This window comes from Grammomys surdaster, unplaced genomic scaffold (genome assembly GCF_004785775.1).
Source record: "Grammomys surdaster isolate TR1022 unplaced genomic scaffold, NIH_TR_1.0 132, whole genome shotgun sequence".
Lineage (NCBI taxonomy): Eukaryota > Metazoa > Chordata > Mammalia > Rodentia > Muridae > Grammomys > Grammomys surdaster.
This window is the reverse complement of record NW_021604590.1, coordinates 6,455,321-6,474,279: the sequence shown is the minus strand read 5'-3', so window position 1 is coordinate 6,474,279 and position 18,959 is coordinate 6,455,321. Positions and strand designations below refer to the sequence as shown.

Below are 18,959 nucleotides of genomic sequence, written 5' to 3'. Positions count from 1 at the left end.
AAGTGACAGTCCAGCCGGCAGCTGAGTGGCTACAGTCTCGGACCACAACATCTTGCCACCTAAGATTTGCATCCTGGTCCTTTCAGGGCTGAATAAAGAATGCCTATGGGAAACAGAATGTCAGGAGACAATAACCAATACCATCCATGCTGATACCCCCCACAAAGAAAAGGGAGGGGGAAGGGAGGGGACCAGGAGCAAGGATGAGATGACCCTCCAGCTGCTAAGATGCTGGTTCCTGCCCATACCACCACCCTACCCTCAGGCTATGCTGAGCACCTGGCATCCAGCCAGCGAAATGGAACAAACCAAGTCAGCCTGAAACTAAAAATCTCCCCAAACTTCAGTGGTTGGGAGTGTTCTCAGTGACGCATCTTCGCTTAGTACACACGAGACAATCCACAGCATCTCCCCCCCAAACCAAAAACCTCAGTGATAACTCCTAAGGAGATAGTTATCTGCCCTCATTTTTAAGTAAAAATGATTCTAAGAAAATAACAGTTGGGAACAGAGCAAGCAAGCAGAAAGAAACCGTTCTTCCTATCCTAACACTGGCCCAGCACACAGAACACCAGGATGTAGGGTCTACTGTCCCGAGCCAGGCTGTGACCACCTAATATTAGTCTACTGCACAGGACATCAGGATGCAGGGTCCACCAATCCCGGCCAGGCTGTGAGCCCCTCATAGTAAAAAGTATGATTGCTAAGAGCATTTTCAAAACCAGCCAATGGACTCGGAGATTACTTTGTGAAAAGTCTGTAGAAATGGAAGGCATAATTAGTATGTTGACAACGAGCAGCCTGCTTGTCTGATTGTCCTAGAGCACTCAAGCAAAACATCAGGCAGGGAGGAACCAAGGAACCAAACTAGTTTTTTTTTTTTCCTCTTTCTTTTGCCTTCCCCCTCACCGGTGGAAATCAGTCTCCAGCATTAAGAAACTTGCCTGGATTTGTCTAAGACCCAAAGGCATTGGATACCTATCCTAGTCTTAATTTTTGAATATTATCTGTGAGGTCATCAGAGGTCAGATGACATCTCAAGTGTGTTTCTGTGTATACTTTTCCTGCAGAAGCCAGTCTCCTGGACCGAGGTGGTCTGCTCTTTTCATCTAATTACCTAGTGTCCTTTGATGAAAGACCAGGCATGAGATCAAGGATGACTCTACACGCTCCACACAACATAAGAGAGGGAGCATACTAGTCAAAGAGATGTCCCTTTTATTTCCTTACCAACGGGGCATCCTCTCAGAATGTCCACCTGATTCTCCTGTTCCAGATGCTCTGGTCAACTGTGAAAGTTCTGCACAACAATGGTTACCAGCTTTCTCTCAGGAAATATCATAATAACTAAAACCCCCAGAATGTAGAGACAGAAAACCTCTGCACCAAATTTCTTATTAGAGAACACTGGTCCTGACAGATGCTGTGTATCATCTCAGGAGTTCTGTGCAAGAAGAACACACTCCTCTACCGGGAGTCGGGAGACTGCAGGGCAACGTCAATAAGCAAAAGGCAAAATTAAGTTTATGATGTGTGCATTCTAGCTACCTTGTGGGGGGAAAAAAGGGGACTGATTATGGCCCATGCTTCAGCTTCATCGGGTTCACCTATACACAGTCCAAATGATGTCTAAGTGAGTGGGCAGGCTCACTGGCCTGTGGGAGAGCCCAGTACGATTATTGTTCTTTTGGAAGTTAAACTACCATAACATGCATGGCATATACACATGGGCAATGACTTTGGCTCTCTGCTCTCCTTCAGACCCCTCTCACTAACTCTCCTGCTGTGCAAGGAGAGACTGAAGGATAGACTCCTCAGGCTCAGCAAACAGATGGCCAGGACACTTTCTCCCCAGGAAGCAGCTACTGAATAATTGTTCTTGCAAATCAAACCTTACCCATGGGATCTCTGTGGCCCTTCAAACAGAGGCTACTGTGAGATACTCGATATGGGCCTTTCACCTGAGGAGAAAACAGAGGTTCCCCTTCCCTAGGAAAACCAGTGGTTTTTCCTAGGGAGCTCAGAGGCAGTGAATGGGTATAAGCCAGAGAACAGCTTTGCTGGCAAACAGGGAGCAGCCTGAGCAGCCTGGTTTGCAGGGTCAGGAGGGGTAAAGAGAAAGGAACACCACTTTGTGGGGGGGGGGGGGGGGACGGGGTAACCCCGGGCAAGACCTTGAGTGTCTGATACTTAGCATCTTGTCTGAGGAATTGGAGTCGTCAATATCAGCAGCAGGGATTGGAGGGCAGTAGCACAGATCCTACGTAGCATGCCCTGGCAGGGCTTTTACACCTAAAATGATGGGATGTGGGGGTGTGTGGGCAAAACCCAGTTCCCATGTTACTAAGGGCCCATGAAATGTCAAACACACTGATGAGTCCAGTCACAGAGGATCTAATCATGTGTTTAAAATCAAGTAAATGGGCAGGAGAGATACAGTTATCTAAGAATGAACTTGGAAATGACAGCTAAGTTGCCTGCTCTGGGATCAAGGGTGCAGAGACAAACACTTTCTTGAAAGAAAACTCCATTCTCTGTCACTCAGCAGTTTTAATTTGGATTCGTGTGATTTGATCAGAGAGCTACTGTAGGTCATAGGCCACAGGTTAAGCTTCCGGCTAGGGCTAAAAACATGGTTTCTTTTCTCGCCCTGCCTGGACCTTGAGGTGGCCAGGCATATCTGCACAGTGCTGCTTGCACGAGAGGCACACACCACGTAGCAGCTTTTCCAGTCCACACCTTTGAAACACTCTCTGCTACCTATTACATAAGACCAAATGACAAAGGCAAATGCATTACTGGAAGCATACCTAAGAGCTCTGATCTCCTGCTTGCCTTGGTCTGCATAAGACAACCTAACTTATCACTGATCAACTGAGTAACTTCTGATCATTGATGAGGGTTCTGAGCACCCACAAGGAGGTGTCAAATCCCAGCTTGAATTGTATATTTCATTACTATAGCCTTAAAAGCCTGAACCTCCACCGCAGCCTCAACACAGGGCCTCATTCAGGCAGGTTCACCACCTGCAAACAAAACAGCTCAAATCACATAAATTGAGGACACCCTGGGCTTTGGCCCGAGAGAGGATGTTCAACAAGATCTGGACAGATGTGTGAGCAGATTTCCATTCCTGGAGTTATTTTCTAACCTGAGGATTACAACAAATTAAGTCACAGCTCACGACAATCCCCCTATGGTTTCTCTTACTAAATCACCTCAGCTGTCTTTAACTTATCCCCCAACTCTTGTCTAAACTCTCTGCTCTGCAGGCCAGCCCCGTAGAGAACATCAAGGGGACAGTTTATCCATCCCAATGATAGCAGGCCCCACTGGATAACACTCGGTATGTGGGAGTCTACATTTCCTTCGAAAGAGCTGCTGTGTCCTTTCCTGACACCGGGTTTGAAAACCTACTTGAAGTCACTTACAATGGGTTGCTCACAAACATACTGCAGTCCCTGAACCAGCCACGAAGTTCAAGGCGCCTGTTCTGAATTTAAATTTTGTTTATCACAAAGGACAGCCCCCTCTGCTATGCTCCAAAGACCTCGAGGAGACTGAATGATGTCCCGGCTCTTTCTGAACGCGCAGGTCCTCTTGCAGGTAAGTCTGACACCTGGAAACCACACCATACACAAGTGCACGTGTAGGACTACAGCTGGGCATCTAGATAACCCTCTTCAACCGGTGACAGTGCAGGGCTCAATGTATTCAAAGCTGTTTATAGCCAAAGGCATCAGCAAAGACAGGCAAGACTTAAAAAACAATAAGAGCAAAGTGGGGGAGGGGAACCAGACCTACAGGTCCTCCCACAAGTTTAGAGTTACCAGAAGCTAGTGGATTTAGGTAGCAGTTAGGGGCAAAGAAGGGGTAAAGAGTTAATGAGGCCCCAGGAGACGAGCTTACATGACCCCAGGGAAGGCAGAGGATCCCGGGTCAGCTTCCGAGACACCTGCCACCCCGGCGGCCGCTCACCTTGAGGTAGTCGTTCTCCGAGCGCAGTTCTTCCATCTCTCTCAGCAGCTCCTCTTCCTCTGCCACCACCAAGAGCCGGGGCTGTTCGCCCAAGCTAGAATCCTTGAGGGTCCCGAGAATAGTCCGCTCCGGTGGCACTCGGCCCCCAACATCCTCCTGAGAACCGAGTCCCGGGGACCCTGAGGGGGCCCCGCCTGGGCTGCTACGGCCCCCGAGACAGGCACTGGCGACAGGGGGCGCCGCGAGCAGCGTAGGGGGCTCCGGGCTGCCCGGCAGCGGCCCGCGAGATCCGGAGCTCGGAGTGGGTGCTCCGCGCAGGGGTTCCCGGTCACTGGAGCCGGTGCCCGACTCGGCGTCGCTGCTGGCAGCGGGGAGCAGACGCTGCTCATCAGACAAGGGTTCGGAGGCGCAGTCAGAGAGATCCGAACTACTGTCCGTGTGGCTGATACGAGAGCCAGCCACCGAGGTCACAGAGAGGGTCACGGCAGGGACCCGGACGGCGGGAGCCGGGGTCACGACGGCGCGAGATGGAGGCGTCCCGGGGCCCCGCTTGGCTTTGCGGCCCTTCGCGACGGCAGGCGGTGGCTCGGCCCCAACCGGCTTCCCGACCCGGGACAGTGGCTCCGCGGGCCCCGCGCGCGCCGCCCTCCTGGTCCCCGGGGCGGCCTTGGCGCCGCCAGCCAACCTGGCTCCGGCACCCGGCGGCGGCTTGTCCTTCGCGCCGGGGACTACGCCGCTGCGTCGGGAAAGGCGACCGGGCGCGGCCGGGGGCCCGGGCGACGGCGGCGCCTTCCCGGCAAGGCTAGGCGAGCGAGGAGCGGCAGGAGTCGAGGCTCGGCCCGCAGAGGGGGTGGCCGTGGCGAGCCGCGTGTGCAGGTCCTTGAGGAACGGTCTGGCAGGCGAGGGTGCACGGTGCAGCCGCCTCCTCTCGGCCAGCGGGTGCAGGTGGTGGTGGCGGTGATGCTGGCCGGCAGGCTGCGGCTTGGTGTCCGGGGCGCCGCCGCCCGCGGGGCCGTTCAGCGTCTCCATGGCCCGGGCGGTGGCCGCGATCCGCAGCTCAGGCGGCAGATGCTCCGGGCGGCGGCGGCGGCGGCGTGCTGCCTCCCCGCGCGCCCGGTCATCACTGACCCCCTGCCCCGCCCGGCGTGCGCCTCGCGCTCCCGCCGTCCCCTCCCCCGCACTCAGACGACCCGGGGGAGTGTGTCCCCTCGCTCAGGTCAACGGCGCTCGGGTCCTCCTGGCACAGCCGCTGCAGCCGCTCGCATCCCGTGCACTCTGCGTTCAGGCAGGCGCCGCGGCCTCGTACAAAAACACTTGTCTGGCGACGCGCGCCGGGCTCCCGCGTTCCGCTCCCCGCCCACTGTCAGTCCGCGGGGATCGGCAGCCACGGCTTCTGCCTGGCGGCTCCAGCGGAGAGAAGCTGCCGCACGCGCGTCCCCCTCTGTCCGGGTCCCGGCGCGCACGCCCCGCCTCCTGCCAGCGGGCCCTGGAGGGGGTGGGGCGGGCAGAAGGGCGGGGCCGCAGCTCGGGAGACGCAGAGCCCGCGTACCCACGCGCCCACGCCGCCGAGGACCACTCTTTGCCTTTGGATGTAGTGGGGCTACTACCCAGAGCCGGCTAGGATGGGAAGAAGCTGGGGTAAAGGGAGGGAAGAGGGCGGGTATCGCCCACTTGGGGACACTGCAGGTGCAGGCCGGGTAGAGGGCCCCTCTGCGGTGGGTGCCAGCCTTCTCTCTGTTCCACCCAGCTCCCTCTATCCGACTCCTGCCTCCCCTTTTCAGTTCGCTCCCCAACGCTCTCCCCAGAGCTTCTTTAAGGATCACTGGTACCGGATGCAGCGTCGAGACCGACACATCGCTCCACAGTTGGCACCCCCAGTGGCCTGGGCAGCTCCGAGAGGGAGGAGCCGCTGTAGAAATAGGAGAAGCAGCTCGCCAAGCTTGGGGTCTGAAAGGGAGCTCACATTTATAGTTCCGGCGGCCTTGCGCCAGGCACTGCTGCTACACAATTTATCCTCTTGCTAACAGTCCTGAATTGGAAATCTTGTTGTCTTCAGAATGAGACGAGGGCACGAGGAAGTGAAGCCGCTTGTCTGAACTCCGTGGCTGAGCCGGGATTCAAACCTAGGTCTGCAGGAGTCTCAGCAGTACACGTTTGCTTTAGAGCACCGAGGAGCCTGAACTCGAGTTCCGCTCCGTGGGCAAGGCCCTTGACCTTTTGAGTCTCAGTTATCCTCCGCACCTGTAGAATCAGAGAAAGCCGAATCTGGATGTTTCTGATTAACTGAGCAAAGAGCAGGACTCACCCTTCGACTTTAAAGTGCTTTTGAGAAATTGTACGTGTGGTTTATGTCCCAGGCTTTGGATGTTGGACAATAAGTGCCCCCGAGAACAAGTTTAAGTTGTTCTTTATCTAGATTCGGGATTTGGGGAAGCAGGGATGGTCAAGAAGAAGGTGCCAGCGAGAGAATCCTGTGTTTTCCTGGAAGATGCTGTTCTTCTAGAAGGACGAGTTCACAGCACAGCGAGTGAGGCAGGGCTTAAACCTAAAGCTGTGGAGCGGAGAGTGAAGGATTCTGAGTGATCTTATTTACTGAGAAAGATCCCAGAGGGCAGGGTGGGGCAGAGGGCATGTTGAGGGTGGCTGTATCCTAAGGACCTGCAGAGAGGAGGAGAGTACAAACTTGGAAATGTTAAAGGAACACTAACATTACTCTAAGTCTGTAATCTTACCGACAGAATGGCCCTACTTAGCTGGAACTGCCAGAAGCTGCAGGAGAAACTGGCTTTTTTAGTATAAACCAGAAGATAGCATGTCTAGTTGGGCCTTGAGCTCAGACCCTATTGAAACCTCCCGACTCTATTGCACCTACAAGCCTGGACTTTGCGAGACACTTTTCTGAAAATCTCCTGAAACTGAAGCTCACCCTATATAATCCGTAATGAGTACTCTTTGAGTCCTGCCCCTTGAAGTGCTTGGAGGGAAAAGACACTAGTTGGTTAGATTGTGGGCCACGAAGAGGCCGGCAGTCACGCTTGGCTAACTGTGTCCACGAGAGGGCGCTCCAGCGCTCCCCTTCAGTAACAACGTGAGGAGTCCTATTCCCTGCCAGTGACCTACAGTGGATGGAAAAGCATGCTTGCAGTGCCGTCCTGTGGGCTCAGTGGCCAGCTAGCCTAGTAGAAAAAAAAAATACTCCGGGTTCTCGAGAGTAAAGTGGAGAATTAGAGGGAGACAACTGGCTTCCATAGGTATGCTTCCTGGGATGTAAACTTTACATACAACACACTACACAGGCACACACATGCACACTCACATACATACAGGCACTAGAGCATACACACACACACACCTGTGGGCAAGATGTCTAAAAGTCAACTATGACTTGAAAAGATATTTTTTTCTTCTGTTAAATAAAACTAGTCTAAAGATTAGTGGTTTATAATTAGAATCAAACTTAAATTCTTTACTCTGTAGAACAACAAGACAAGGTGTACTTGTGCCTGTTTGGTTCCTTTGCTGGGCAGTGTCGACCTTTAATCAGCCTCTGATCTGAAAGTGACAAACCAGCCTGCCTCCATCTTAGGCTTGAAAGCTTCTAGTGAAGACAAACTAGGCTCGTTCCTTCCTATTCATGATTAAATCTGTTTCTCAAGGATTGGGCCGTGCCCCACTTGTAACCTTAATTGCAAATGTTCTGTACTACATGTTCCAGGAATGACAATCATGTCTTTTTTTTTTTCCCAAAAAGTTATTGTAAGCATCTTGCAACTCTACCTTTGTTTCAAAAGGTTGTTATGGCTACCTGTTATTACGACTACCTGTTGTTATGACTACTTCACAAGCACCTTGCAGTCCGGTCTTTGTTTCAGGAGGTCTTTAGGACTTAGTTATATTAATGTTCTCCTTTAACCTCACTTATTTTGCCCACCAAATCCCTCATCGGGAAACCCTCTACCCCTGAACTATAAAAACTTTGTCTTCCTCATGCACCATACAGACCTCTTGAATCCTGCCTTGGAGGGAGGCAGCCTGTGTGCACAAATAAAGAGCGTGCTTTAATTAATTGCTTGCTTTGACTAATTTGGCCATGATGGCTTGGGTCTGTGGTCTTTCTCCTTGGATCTTTAGGGTTATCAGAGGTGACTAGCACAGGAGTGGTTTTGTAGGCTTCTGCAACTGCTGACTGGGTTTGGACAGGGGAGACATTTGTCAGAAGACTGGACTGGGCCAGGAAAAGAGAAAGCTACATATTCCTCTCTTCTCTGCTTCAGGTGGCCTCTCCAGCCATGGCCTGTCTTTATGGAGTGACATCCTGAGGATCTAGCTGTCTCTGCATGATCTTCACCTCTGGTAATTCTTCATCTCACCACCATCAGACAGGTAAAGGGGATTGTGGCCTCCTGCGATTGCCAGTGTTGATTCAGCAGAAGCCCCCACTGCCCATCCCTCCCCCTGTTTGAATCTGGATTCCTTCACCATCTCTATGACAAATTCTGTTCATGGAAACCATGATGCATTTGTAATTTCCACCCCAGGGGTCAACTTTTCTTGTTCTGCACAGACTTACATGAAGGTATTTGAAGTCATATACTTGGCTCTGTTTATAACTGCATTGTCACCTCTGTGTCTGAGGGCAGTGTGATGTGGTGGCGAGAGCTGAGGACAACAGGAAAGCTTGGTCTCAAACCCTGCCAGAGTTATTTGTTCTCTGTGCCTTTTGCCTTTTGATGTGGTCTTGACCAGGATTTCCTTTGTCGCATCCCCTTTCTGCCCCATCCCTTCCCCTGCCCTCCCTCACCCCATTCCTTCCTCTACCACATTGTACCTTTTGCCCTCCCCTCCCCCAGCCATCCCCCAATTTTGCTGTTGCCCGGGCTAACCTCACTCCTGTGCTCATGGAATCCTCCTGTCCCAGTTTCCCAGTTATCTGGGACTATAGTACGAGCTCATGAGCTTCATCTTTGAGCATTTCCCATGAGTTGGTGCCATTCAAGGGGTTGTGGCTGTCACCGTAACACACCTGCATTTGTCTGAATTTTAACAGTGGCTTCAAATTAAAGAATACTTCGTTATATATTTTCTGCTCTGTTTATACATAAATTTTATTTAGGAAAATACACAAGTAATTATGAGTTGTTCTTTTGTTTTTATATAATTACCATCACAGCATTATTTAAGTTATTGATGAGTGTGGTGTATGTGTGTGTGTACTTTGTACTGGGGTCTATCATGGTTTGAAAACGTCACTTTAGGCATGCCCCTCCCCCAAGTCAATGTCCATTCTAATCCTTTCGTGATTCCCTCCCGACTCCACACCCCACCACCGAGTCAGGGGCTCACTATTATATATATCCTGGCTGGCCTGGACGTCTCTATGTAAACCCGTTGACCTCTGTTTCAAGAGATCTGCCTGCCTCTGCCTGCCTCTGGAGTGCTGAGATTAAAGGCATGTGTCATCACACCAGGCCCAGTTTTGTTTTGTTTTTTAAATAAATGTTTAGAGTAATACACACATAATGTTCTCCTTTCATATAAAGGACATTTCCTAAGAAAAATATACCCTCAGCGCTGACTGATTGAAAACCACAGCCTTTTCCCCCCAAGATAGAAATAAGCCTAGTTGGGGATGGGTGCCCCCTAGTGGTAGATATTGGGATGACAGCCTCTCCTCGAGGTGAGGACCAAGAATTTCAGTGTCAGCCGCTGGGGTGGGGGCTGGGAGATAGGTAGGGATGCAAGAATAACTTCCAGGTGATCCTAAGAGCCTTGTTTTTATCAAAGACTGAACAACTCCCTTAGACAAGCTTTGGCATGTTTGCCAACCTTGGAATTAAAATCTTGGACTTCTTTCCTCTGGCAATCTAAGTGCGAATTCTTTTAAAATTATATTTAAACACTGTTCTGGGGCTCAAAGCTTGGTGCACAGAGAAAACATGTTGTTAAATAAGGAAATGTAATGAAAACTCTCTGCCTTCCCCGGTCAGTACCGTGTGTAGCTATATTGTCAAGCTTTGATTTAGAACATTGCAATTTTTGCCACACACTTCAGACTGCCTTCCGCCTGCTTTTGTTATGATTAACCAGTGCTTATTTCTATTTCTATGGAGTTACTAGCCTTTCAAAGCAGAGGTTAAGATGTGAAGTCTGGGGATGCAGCTTAAAGGTGACATGAGCCCCAATACCACACAACATAAAAGAAACAGAAACGATACCAACAGCCATTTCTTTCATTTATTTGTTTTAAAAGATTTGCCCGGGTTGGGAGTGGGGAACACGCTTAGTCCCAGTCCTCAAGAGACAGAGATGGGAACCTCTGAGTTCAAGGCCAGCCTGGCCTAGAGAGTGAGTTCAGGACAGACAAGGCTACACAGAGAAACTCTGTCTCTGAGAAAAGAAAAAAAACAGATAATTTATTGTGTGTATATTTGTGTATCTGCATGAGTTTATGAACACTATGTGCATGCAGACACATGGCGAGTATCAAGTGCCATGGAAATGGAGGAGCCACAGGCACTTGGAACCTGCCTTGTGTGGGTGCTGGGACCCGAACCCAGGTCCTTTGCAAGAGCAGTAAGCTTGCTTTACCGCTGAGCCATCCTTCTAATACCCTGTAACTGTTTCTTCTTGCACCCTGGCCAACTTTCCTGCTCATTTTTACATATAAAAATGAAGAAAGCAAAACAAGATAAGTGTGTGTATAGAACGTTCCAGAGCAGATGGTACTTATAAAAAAAGCTTCCCGATGAATCGAGAGATGGGACCCTGTGGGTCACTTGTGAGAATACATTTTATTTACTATTTCTATGTTAAATTACTGTCTGGGATTTTTACTAATTAAAATTAAGGTGGTAAGCACAATCTTGTTCTTGACGTCTCCACCTACACAACTGAGATCCTGAACTGTAATAACGTTCTAATCTGCCTCCCAGACTGATGAATCTAAAGGTTGAGATGAACTTGCAAGTGCTAATTATCAATATGGGATTATCCACGGTAAGTTGTAGGTCACCTCTGTTCATTCCCAGACAATTCAGACTGGAAGATGGGGAGCTAAAGCTGGAGTTGGTGCTCACGGCTCTTCTGGAGTTACCTGCATTCCGCTCCCAGCACTTGGGTCCAGAGATTGTTTTAATGTATTTATTTTTATTTTATATTCATGAGTGTTTTGCCTGCATGTATGTCTGGGTGAGGAGGTCAGACCTTGAAGTTACAGACAGTTGTAAGCTATCTTGGGATTTGAACCCAGGTCCTGTGGAAGAACTGCCAAGCCATCATCATCCTTGCCTGCTCCCCAGAGATTTGCAACTACCTATAATTCCAATTCTGGGGGATCCATTTCCTCCTCCTCCTCTTCCTTGTCTTCCTCCTTCTCCTCCTTCTCCTCTTCTTCCTCCTCCTCATCTTTCCTCCTCCTCTTCCTTGTCTTCCTCCTCCTCTTCTTCTTCCTCCTTCTCATCTTTCCTCCTCCTCTTCTTCCTCTTCCTCCTCCTCCCCCTCCTCTTCTTCCTCCTCTTTCTTCTTATCTTTCCTTCTCTTCTTCCTCCTCCTGACCTTCTCATACATGTAGCATACACCCAGGCACAAGAGACATATACATAAATAAGAATAAAAAAAACTGGGTGTGGTGCTGCAGGCCTTTAATCCCAGCGCTCAGGAGGCAGAGGCAGGCAGATCTCTGTTACACACAGACCCTGTTTTGAAAAACAACAAACATTTTTATTTTAAAAAATTATCAATAATAAAATAAATAATAATAAGATGAAAGATGGATGGTAATGGGTGACTAATACAGTGAAGAAAATTATTATAATAGAGTCCACTTATTGAGCACTAACCATGTTTTGTGTAATAAAGATAGGGTGGGGCAGTTAAGATTCAGTCTCCCTATGTATCCAAGTCTGACCTTCCACTTGCCATCCTCCGGCCTCAGCCTCCCTAGTGCTGGGATGACAGTTGTATGCTACCACACTCAGCTTTAACTTGAGAATAAATTTGCATTTAAATATCATCCCCTAGAATTTGGGAGCAGAAAAGGATTTTAAGGAGTACTGGCTGTCTTCGCATGTGGTCCCATGTTCCGGGGACCCCATATATGGCACCTTCCAGTTTCTGCTTAGAAGCAGTTTTCCCTATGATGCAATTTACCATCCAAACCATAGAACGTTTATGACTCCATAATTACAGGGATAATAGGCATGACCCAGACCTGGCCTGGGCAGCTTCGGGCTGTGTGGTCACTGTGTGATTAGTGTACATCCCACAAGGTAGGGATGTCTCAAATCAAGCTGACTCATCGTCATGTCCACCCACACTGACAACATGACCACTTTTCTTTTTGATTAACTCTTTCCAATAGAGCCAGTGTAGAAGACATGAAGAAAGTAATTCCATTGCCGGCTCACTTGTACGTTCATTTGAAGACTATTTACCAGACACATATGTTGCTAAATTTCATACAGACATTAAGAGTTGCAGGGCTGGACAGAAGGAAGCACGGTAGCTGCCTTGGGGCGGGAGGCTCATATGACAGAAGATACTATGAAAAAGAGAAAAATCTGTCACTGGTCACTGGCATCCAGAGCCTGACTCTACTGTTACTCCGGCCTGCATGACTTCAAGAACCTGCCTGGCACTTTGGATTCTGTGCTTAGCTAATGTAAACTATGCCCTAGTCTCATTATCACAAAGGGCCACCCTGGGACCATGCTGGATCAAGAACTAAACAGGATCATGAGTCTTATGTTATACAGCTTTATTCATTCTTTCTGGTTTGCCAAGGCAGGGTTTCTCTGTGTAGCCCTGGCTGTCCTAGAGGCCTCAAACTCAGAAATACCACTTGCCTCTGCCTCCCAAGTGCTGGAATTAAAGGCACACAACCACTGTTACTCATTCTTAAATACACAAATGCAGGCATTTAGTACACACACCAGGGTGATACATATTACAGTTCATGTTTTGAATCTTCTACGTTTTCCTGTACTTGTTACCAGGACAGTGGAAACATGGCCCCCAAACAAACTCAACTGTTATATTTTGCTTTGCGATATTCATATGTCCTGTTGACATTGTCTTGTCAGCTTCGGGAAGTAGATATAGGAGGAACTCTGAATGGACTGCCCCTATCTCTCCCCTACCCTCCAGTATTTGCAGTGTAAAGAACTGGTTACCCCAGGGAGGCAACACATGGAGGGAAGCTATAAAATATGACACAGGGTCCTGTGTTCCCTGGTGCTCACACCTCCCTGTGTGCTCACCAGAATGGTCAGGCAGTTTCTTGTTCCAAGGACAGAGTTTGTAATGTCCCTGCTGACTACTCAGTCAGAGATCCAACACCTTTCTCTTCTCATTAGTTGGAGTCTCTCTGAACTAGAAGGCCTCATGGGTCCACTGGAACGCTGTGCACAGAGATCCCGTGGACACAGTGTAAAAATGAAATCAGAGCACAGCAGACTTGCATCCTGTGCAGCGTGTCTTACTTTGCTTGCCCATATGCTCCATTGCCCCTCAGGATTGTACTGAGAAAATTCCCAGGTTCAGAGATAAATGTGCTAAGAATTTCAAGTTTAATGTAACAGTAGGATAGTAAGCCAACTCAACCTGGAGTGTGAATTTGCCCCCAGAAGTTCCTGTTGGAGACTCAATGCACAAGTCTATGTTAAGGTTTTGTGGAGGTGATAGGATTAGATGAAGTATAATGACTTTGTAAGAAGCCATTGAGAGCCAAGGTAGCATGCTTACCCTGTCCGCCCACACACTGCCATCTACCATGCTACAATGTTGCCAGCGCTAAACAAACTTGAATTGTTTATAAGTTATCTGGTCTCAGGTTCTGACATAGCGAAAGAAAGAACAGTAAGAACAAGCCTTTTGGGGGCTGGAGAGCACTAGCTGCTCTACCAGAGGACCCGGGTTCAATTTCCAGTACTCACATGGCAGCCCATAACTGTGTGCAACTTCAGATCTAGGGTATCCAATATCCTCACACAGATACATATGCAGGTAAAACACCAATGCACAAAAAATAAAAATAAATACCATAAACCATTTTTAAAAATTAGCCAGTAAGTCAGCTTTCTGTATGAACTTATGCATAGGCAAAGAAGGTGGTTTAGGGCTTCATTTCCCAGCCAACAGTAAAAGTTAGATATTTTGATTTTTAAGTTGCAAACAAGTCAGCAGGTGACTGGATTTAGTGACTATGATGATAGAAGTAGCAAATGAGTCCACTCTAATTTTAATTTTTTCAGGTCCTACTTTTAATAACAGTTCTTTAAACCTTTAACCTCCCTTCTGGCCCACCACCCACCGGAGGTAGTGGAAAAGAAAAGTTATTATGGGCTGGGGCTGGAGAGATGGCCCAGTGGTTAAGAGCACTGACTGTTCTTTGAGGTCCTGAGTTCAATTCCCAGCAACCATATATAGGCTCACATCCATCTGTAATGGGATCTGATGCCTTCCTCTGATGTGTCTGAAGACAGCTACAGTGTACTCATATAAATAAAGTAAATAAATCTTTAAAAAAAAGATAAAACAAATGTTATTAGGAAATGGGGAAGTAGACCTGTTTAGAAATGGTTATTTGGAGCAAATTCCATCTGCATTGTCAGGAAATCAGCAGTTCGGTTCACAAGTCAACAGCTTGATCCACCCACAAACACTTCACAGATATACTAGCAGTCCAGTTCAGTAGTGTCACCACCCAGCAGAGACAATCAGGCCTCAGCAAAATCAGCCAGAGGGACCAAGGCCAACAGGGGCTCCAGGAGAAGTGCCTCTCTCAGGAAAACAAAGATCAATGAAGACACAAGACCCAGAAGCCTTGCACAGCTAGCTGTACAAGCAAGCCCTTCTCTCAGTCCACTGAGTCCTGTTTATACTCCTTCCAAACATCACGTGTCCTCCATGGGTCTTGTCTCACCATGTGTCTAGCCTCAGCTCGTGGGTCTGTCTTTGAAACATCCTTTCACCCGTGTCCACTTCGGGAAAACACTCTTTCACATGTCTGCCCCAGCAAAACACCATCCGATACAACTGATTTTTCCAAAGAACTAGAAGTTTTCACTTCAGTCTGCCCAAGGCAAACTGGTCCTGCTGTGAATTTGCAGGTATTACTCTCCAGTTTCACAGAGGAAGAAGCCATAGCACAAGGAAAACAATCATTTGGGGATGGTGGGATGGGTCAGTGGGTAAAGGCATTTGCCTCTGATCCCGACAATCCTGATTTGATCCCCAGAACTCTCAGGGTAGAAAGAGAGGGCTATCTTAAGTCAAGAGGTTTTCTTAAATTGATCGCTGACCTCCACATTCAAAAAGGGAAGCATACATGCACACATGTATGTATGCACCCACGCATGCATGCAAGTGTAATTTTAAAATATTTTTGAAGAAATACTTCCAACAGAACCAGAGTATCGTAAGCCCAGGGAAAGCAGCAACGGTTCACATTCCCTGAAGCTCCGCAGTCTACCTACACATACATGGGTTTTCTCTAGGGCACTGTCCAACCCCCCTGGTATCAGGACTATTTATTAATAGGAACAAGGTCATTTTGAACCTAGAAGGCTGTAGAAAACCTGCAGATGTGATTAAGTGGCCCAGCCAGGCTGTGAACTCAGAGGTGGTACCCACGTGCTCCCCAATTCTGTTTTGTCTTCTCTCACATGTACTGTTTGTCCATGCCCATGGGGCTATCAGGCAGCCAGCCAGCAGAACTGCCGGGATCTCTGCTAGGGGTGTAGTGAGCCAGCTTCACACGGTGCACAGAGGAAAACAATGCTGATGAGGCAACAGAGGGGACAAACTGATGGGTATCAGATAGATGACGCCCAGAGATGTCCTGCTTATTCATGGGAAGGTTGATGCTAAGCTCTGTAGGCAGACCGTTCTAGAATTAACAGACATAGGACAGAAGGCTGTGTATTGATTAACATTCTGAGTCTTGGGGAAGTACGTGGGGTCCCCTAAGGAAGGATGATTTCTGTATAAATGAAAAGTGGGAAAGCACAGAAGCCATTTTCTATTTAAATGACTGACTAGCTAGCCCTGTGGGGTACGGAACAACAGCATCTGTATGGTGGTCCACAGAAAGGCTGGTCATAGAATGCTGTAAAGGGCTTTCTTCAGTTCCTTAGGTCTAGAGAGAATGTTATTTGTGAGGCTCAAGGAGAGAGGAAGTAGTTGGATTCTCTGAGACAAGGAAAAAAATAAAACCCACCAGGACACAGGAGAACATACCTGCAATTTTCCAGCTTCCTTTCAACAGCAGTTTTAAGACTTGAATCAGTGTTCCTTTGTGCCCTTAAGGAGATCCATAATAGACAGGGGTAGCTCACTGAGAATGCCCTTGGATGGTGCTTAGACACCATTGGGTAAACACGAAGTATAACGTGATCCTCACCTTCAAAAGCTCAGATATTGGTGGAGACAGTGTGACTGAATCAAATACTGATTTAATGAAATACCTTAGGAAAGTGCCCAAAGAGATAAACATGCTGAGCTATGTCCCATCTCTGTTTGCGTTTGGATGGGGTTGAGAACCTGTGACTGGTTCTAAATTAATCTCTCTCTTTTTTTTGTTTTTTGGGTTTTGTTGTTGTTGTTGTTGTTGTTGTTGTTGTTGTTGTTTCGAGACAGGGTCTCTCTGTGTAGCCCTGGCTGTCCTGGAACTCACTCTGTAGACCAGGCTGGCTTCAAACTCAGAAATCCACCTGCCTCTGCCTCCCAAATGCTGGGATTAAAGGCAAAGGCATGCACCACCACCGCCTGGCCTAAGTTAATCTCTTGTGTCATGCTGCAGTGGCCTGCTCTAAATTCTGTCTTGTAAATTACTTCATATTGTTGTGCCGGGAAATGTTCACGAACCCCAAAAAGGCCATCAAGGAGTCTATTCTGATGCACTCTCATTAGGGTCTCTGTATTCAAGCTGGAGCACTTGAATACACCACTGTCTCTGACCGAAAGAGAATGGGAGGGGACCCTGAGCCCAGCTTTAGGTAAGCATTTATAGAGGCAAGAAAGGGGTATCTAGCCTGGTACACATCTGATTGTAGTGGGGTGGGGTGGGGGGCAGTTACATTATGACCTTTAACATAATTGGCTGGTGTGGGAATCAAACCAAAAACTTAACTTCTGTTTTCTTCCTGATTGGTGGTTGTTGGGAAGTGAAGTAGCAGGGGGGCAGGCTTGTAACTTGGTGATGCAGATTTGTTGGGGAATAACCTGGAAACTGGATAACTTGAGTTGAATCTTAGTTAGGTTGTCTAAGATGGAGTCTGAACCTGAAAGATTTGGTCTCTCAATATCATGTCAAACAACAGGTTATGGACTGAATTCTGTCCTGGGAGACTCCATTTAATAAAGCAGCAGCTAGATTCCCTTTGAGTACAAATGTAAAGGCACCATTGATTCTATATCGTATTTATACATGTAGACACCACCATTTGTTCAACACAAAAGACAATGCATAAACTGCTAGCATACTCAGATCTGTAAAAAAGAACAACCGGTGAACTTCAAATCAGATAAGTGGGTATTAAAACCACATCAGAAAGACAGGCCTGTGAGTTTTCCAAACACACCAGACCAGAAGAGGTAAAACAGTCTCATCCAGATCCCGTAAAAACAAGGGCACATAACACTGTGTTGACTACAACCCCATCAACCTATGACCCAACCATAAGAAGTGTGCATTGAGAGATCAACAGGTGGAGAATGCCCAGTTCCCTGCTCACCATTGTCCCTATTGTTTGATACATTGTCTATCCCAGCTGGGTGAGTTATTTGTTTTTGTCAACTTGACACAATGTAGAAACATCAGGGAAGACAGAAATGTAACTGACAAAATGCCTCCATCACATTGTCTCTAGGCAAGTCCTTGGGGGCTTTTCTTGATTAATGATCAATGACTGATTAGTGATTAAGGCTTCAAATCACTGTGGGTGGGGCCACTTCTAGGGTGGTCCTGGGTTCTATAAGAAAGCAGGATGAGCAACCCATGATGACCAAGCCAGTAAGCAGGGCGACTCCTAGCCCCTGCTTCAGCTCCTGCCTCTGGGTTCCTGGCTTGGCTTCCCTTGATGATAGATATGACCTGAGAATTATAAGATAGATAAACCCTTTGTTCTCCAGATTGCTTTTGATCGTGGTGATGTATCACAGCAATAGGAACCTTAACTAAGACATCATGCATCAGTCAGTTACTCTGTACCCTGTCCTGTTCCATGAGCCTCCAGCAGCTCTCATTGAGTTTAGGCCTATCTCATGACTGCATGACTCTCTTTGCATGGGCATCACCTTTCTTCCTCCAGCAAATCCTCTTTGAACTCTGCAGCCTCTTTAACAGCTTGTAGGTAGCCATTCCGTAACATAAATAAGTATACGCATGTGGTACCTGAGCGTTAGTTGTGATTAGAATAAAGCTATTATGGCCAATGGTATTGCTAACCAGGGGCATGGATATTACTTGGTAAGTTTCAGCAAAAGAAGCTGACATAGCTTCTGTATTTGTTGCTAGTAAAAAATAATAATAAAATAAATTCTGACATTGTCTATAGGACATAGTGTGTTCATTTATGTTTCTGATATGACATGTTTGCAACATCCTGGAGCTATGAGTTTTGATATGGAAGCATCAGAGAATGGCCCTACTATTCTACTAGGAAGCTGCTTCCAGAGGACAGAGCTGGAAGATGCTTCAGAAAGACAAGCCCCAGGCTGGGCATGGCTTTAATCCCAGTATATGAGAGATAGAGGCAGGCTAACCTCTCTGAGTTCATGACTAATTTTCTCTGTGTAGGAAGTCCCAATGCAGCCTGGGCTACACAGTGAGGCTCTGGAGACAGAGAGACAGAGACAGAGACAGATGACAGAGAGAGAGAGAGACAGAGACACACAGACATAGAGAGAGACAGACAGGGAGAGAGATAGAGACACAGAGACACAAAGAGACAGAGAGAGACATAAGAGACAGAGAGAGACAG

At 47.9% G+C, this 18,959-nt stretch overlaps 1 protein-coding gene across 2 annotated transcripts in view; it reads right to left on the bottom strand.

The window, feature by feature from the left end:
* Mtcl1 (microtubule crosslinking factor 1) overlaps positions 1-5,402 on the bottom strand; it is a 115,463-nt gene extending 110,061 nt beyond the window's left edge. For both annotated transcript variants that reach the window (XM_028762226.1, XM_028762227.1), the window contains exon 1: positions 3,979-5,402. In XM_028762226.1, coding sequence (XP_028618059.1) covers positions 3,979-5,007 — 1,029 coding nt within the window. In that variant the 5' untranslated portion in view covers positions 5,008-5,402. The remainder of the gene's footprint in view (positions 1-3,978) is intronic.
* Between the last annotated feature and the right edge of the window lie 13,557 nt (positions 5,403-18,959).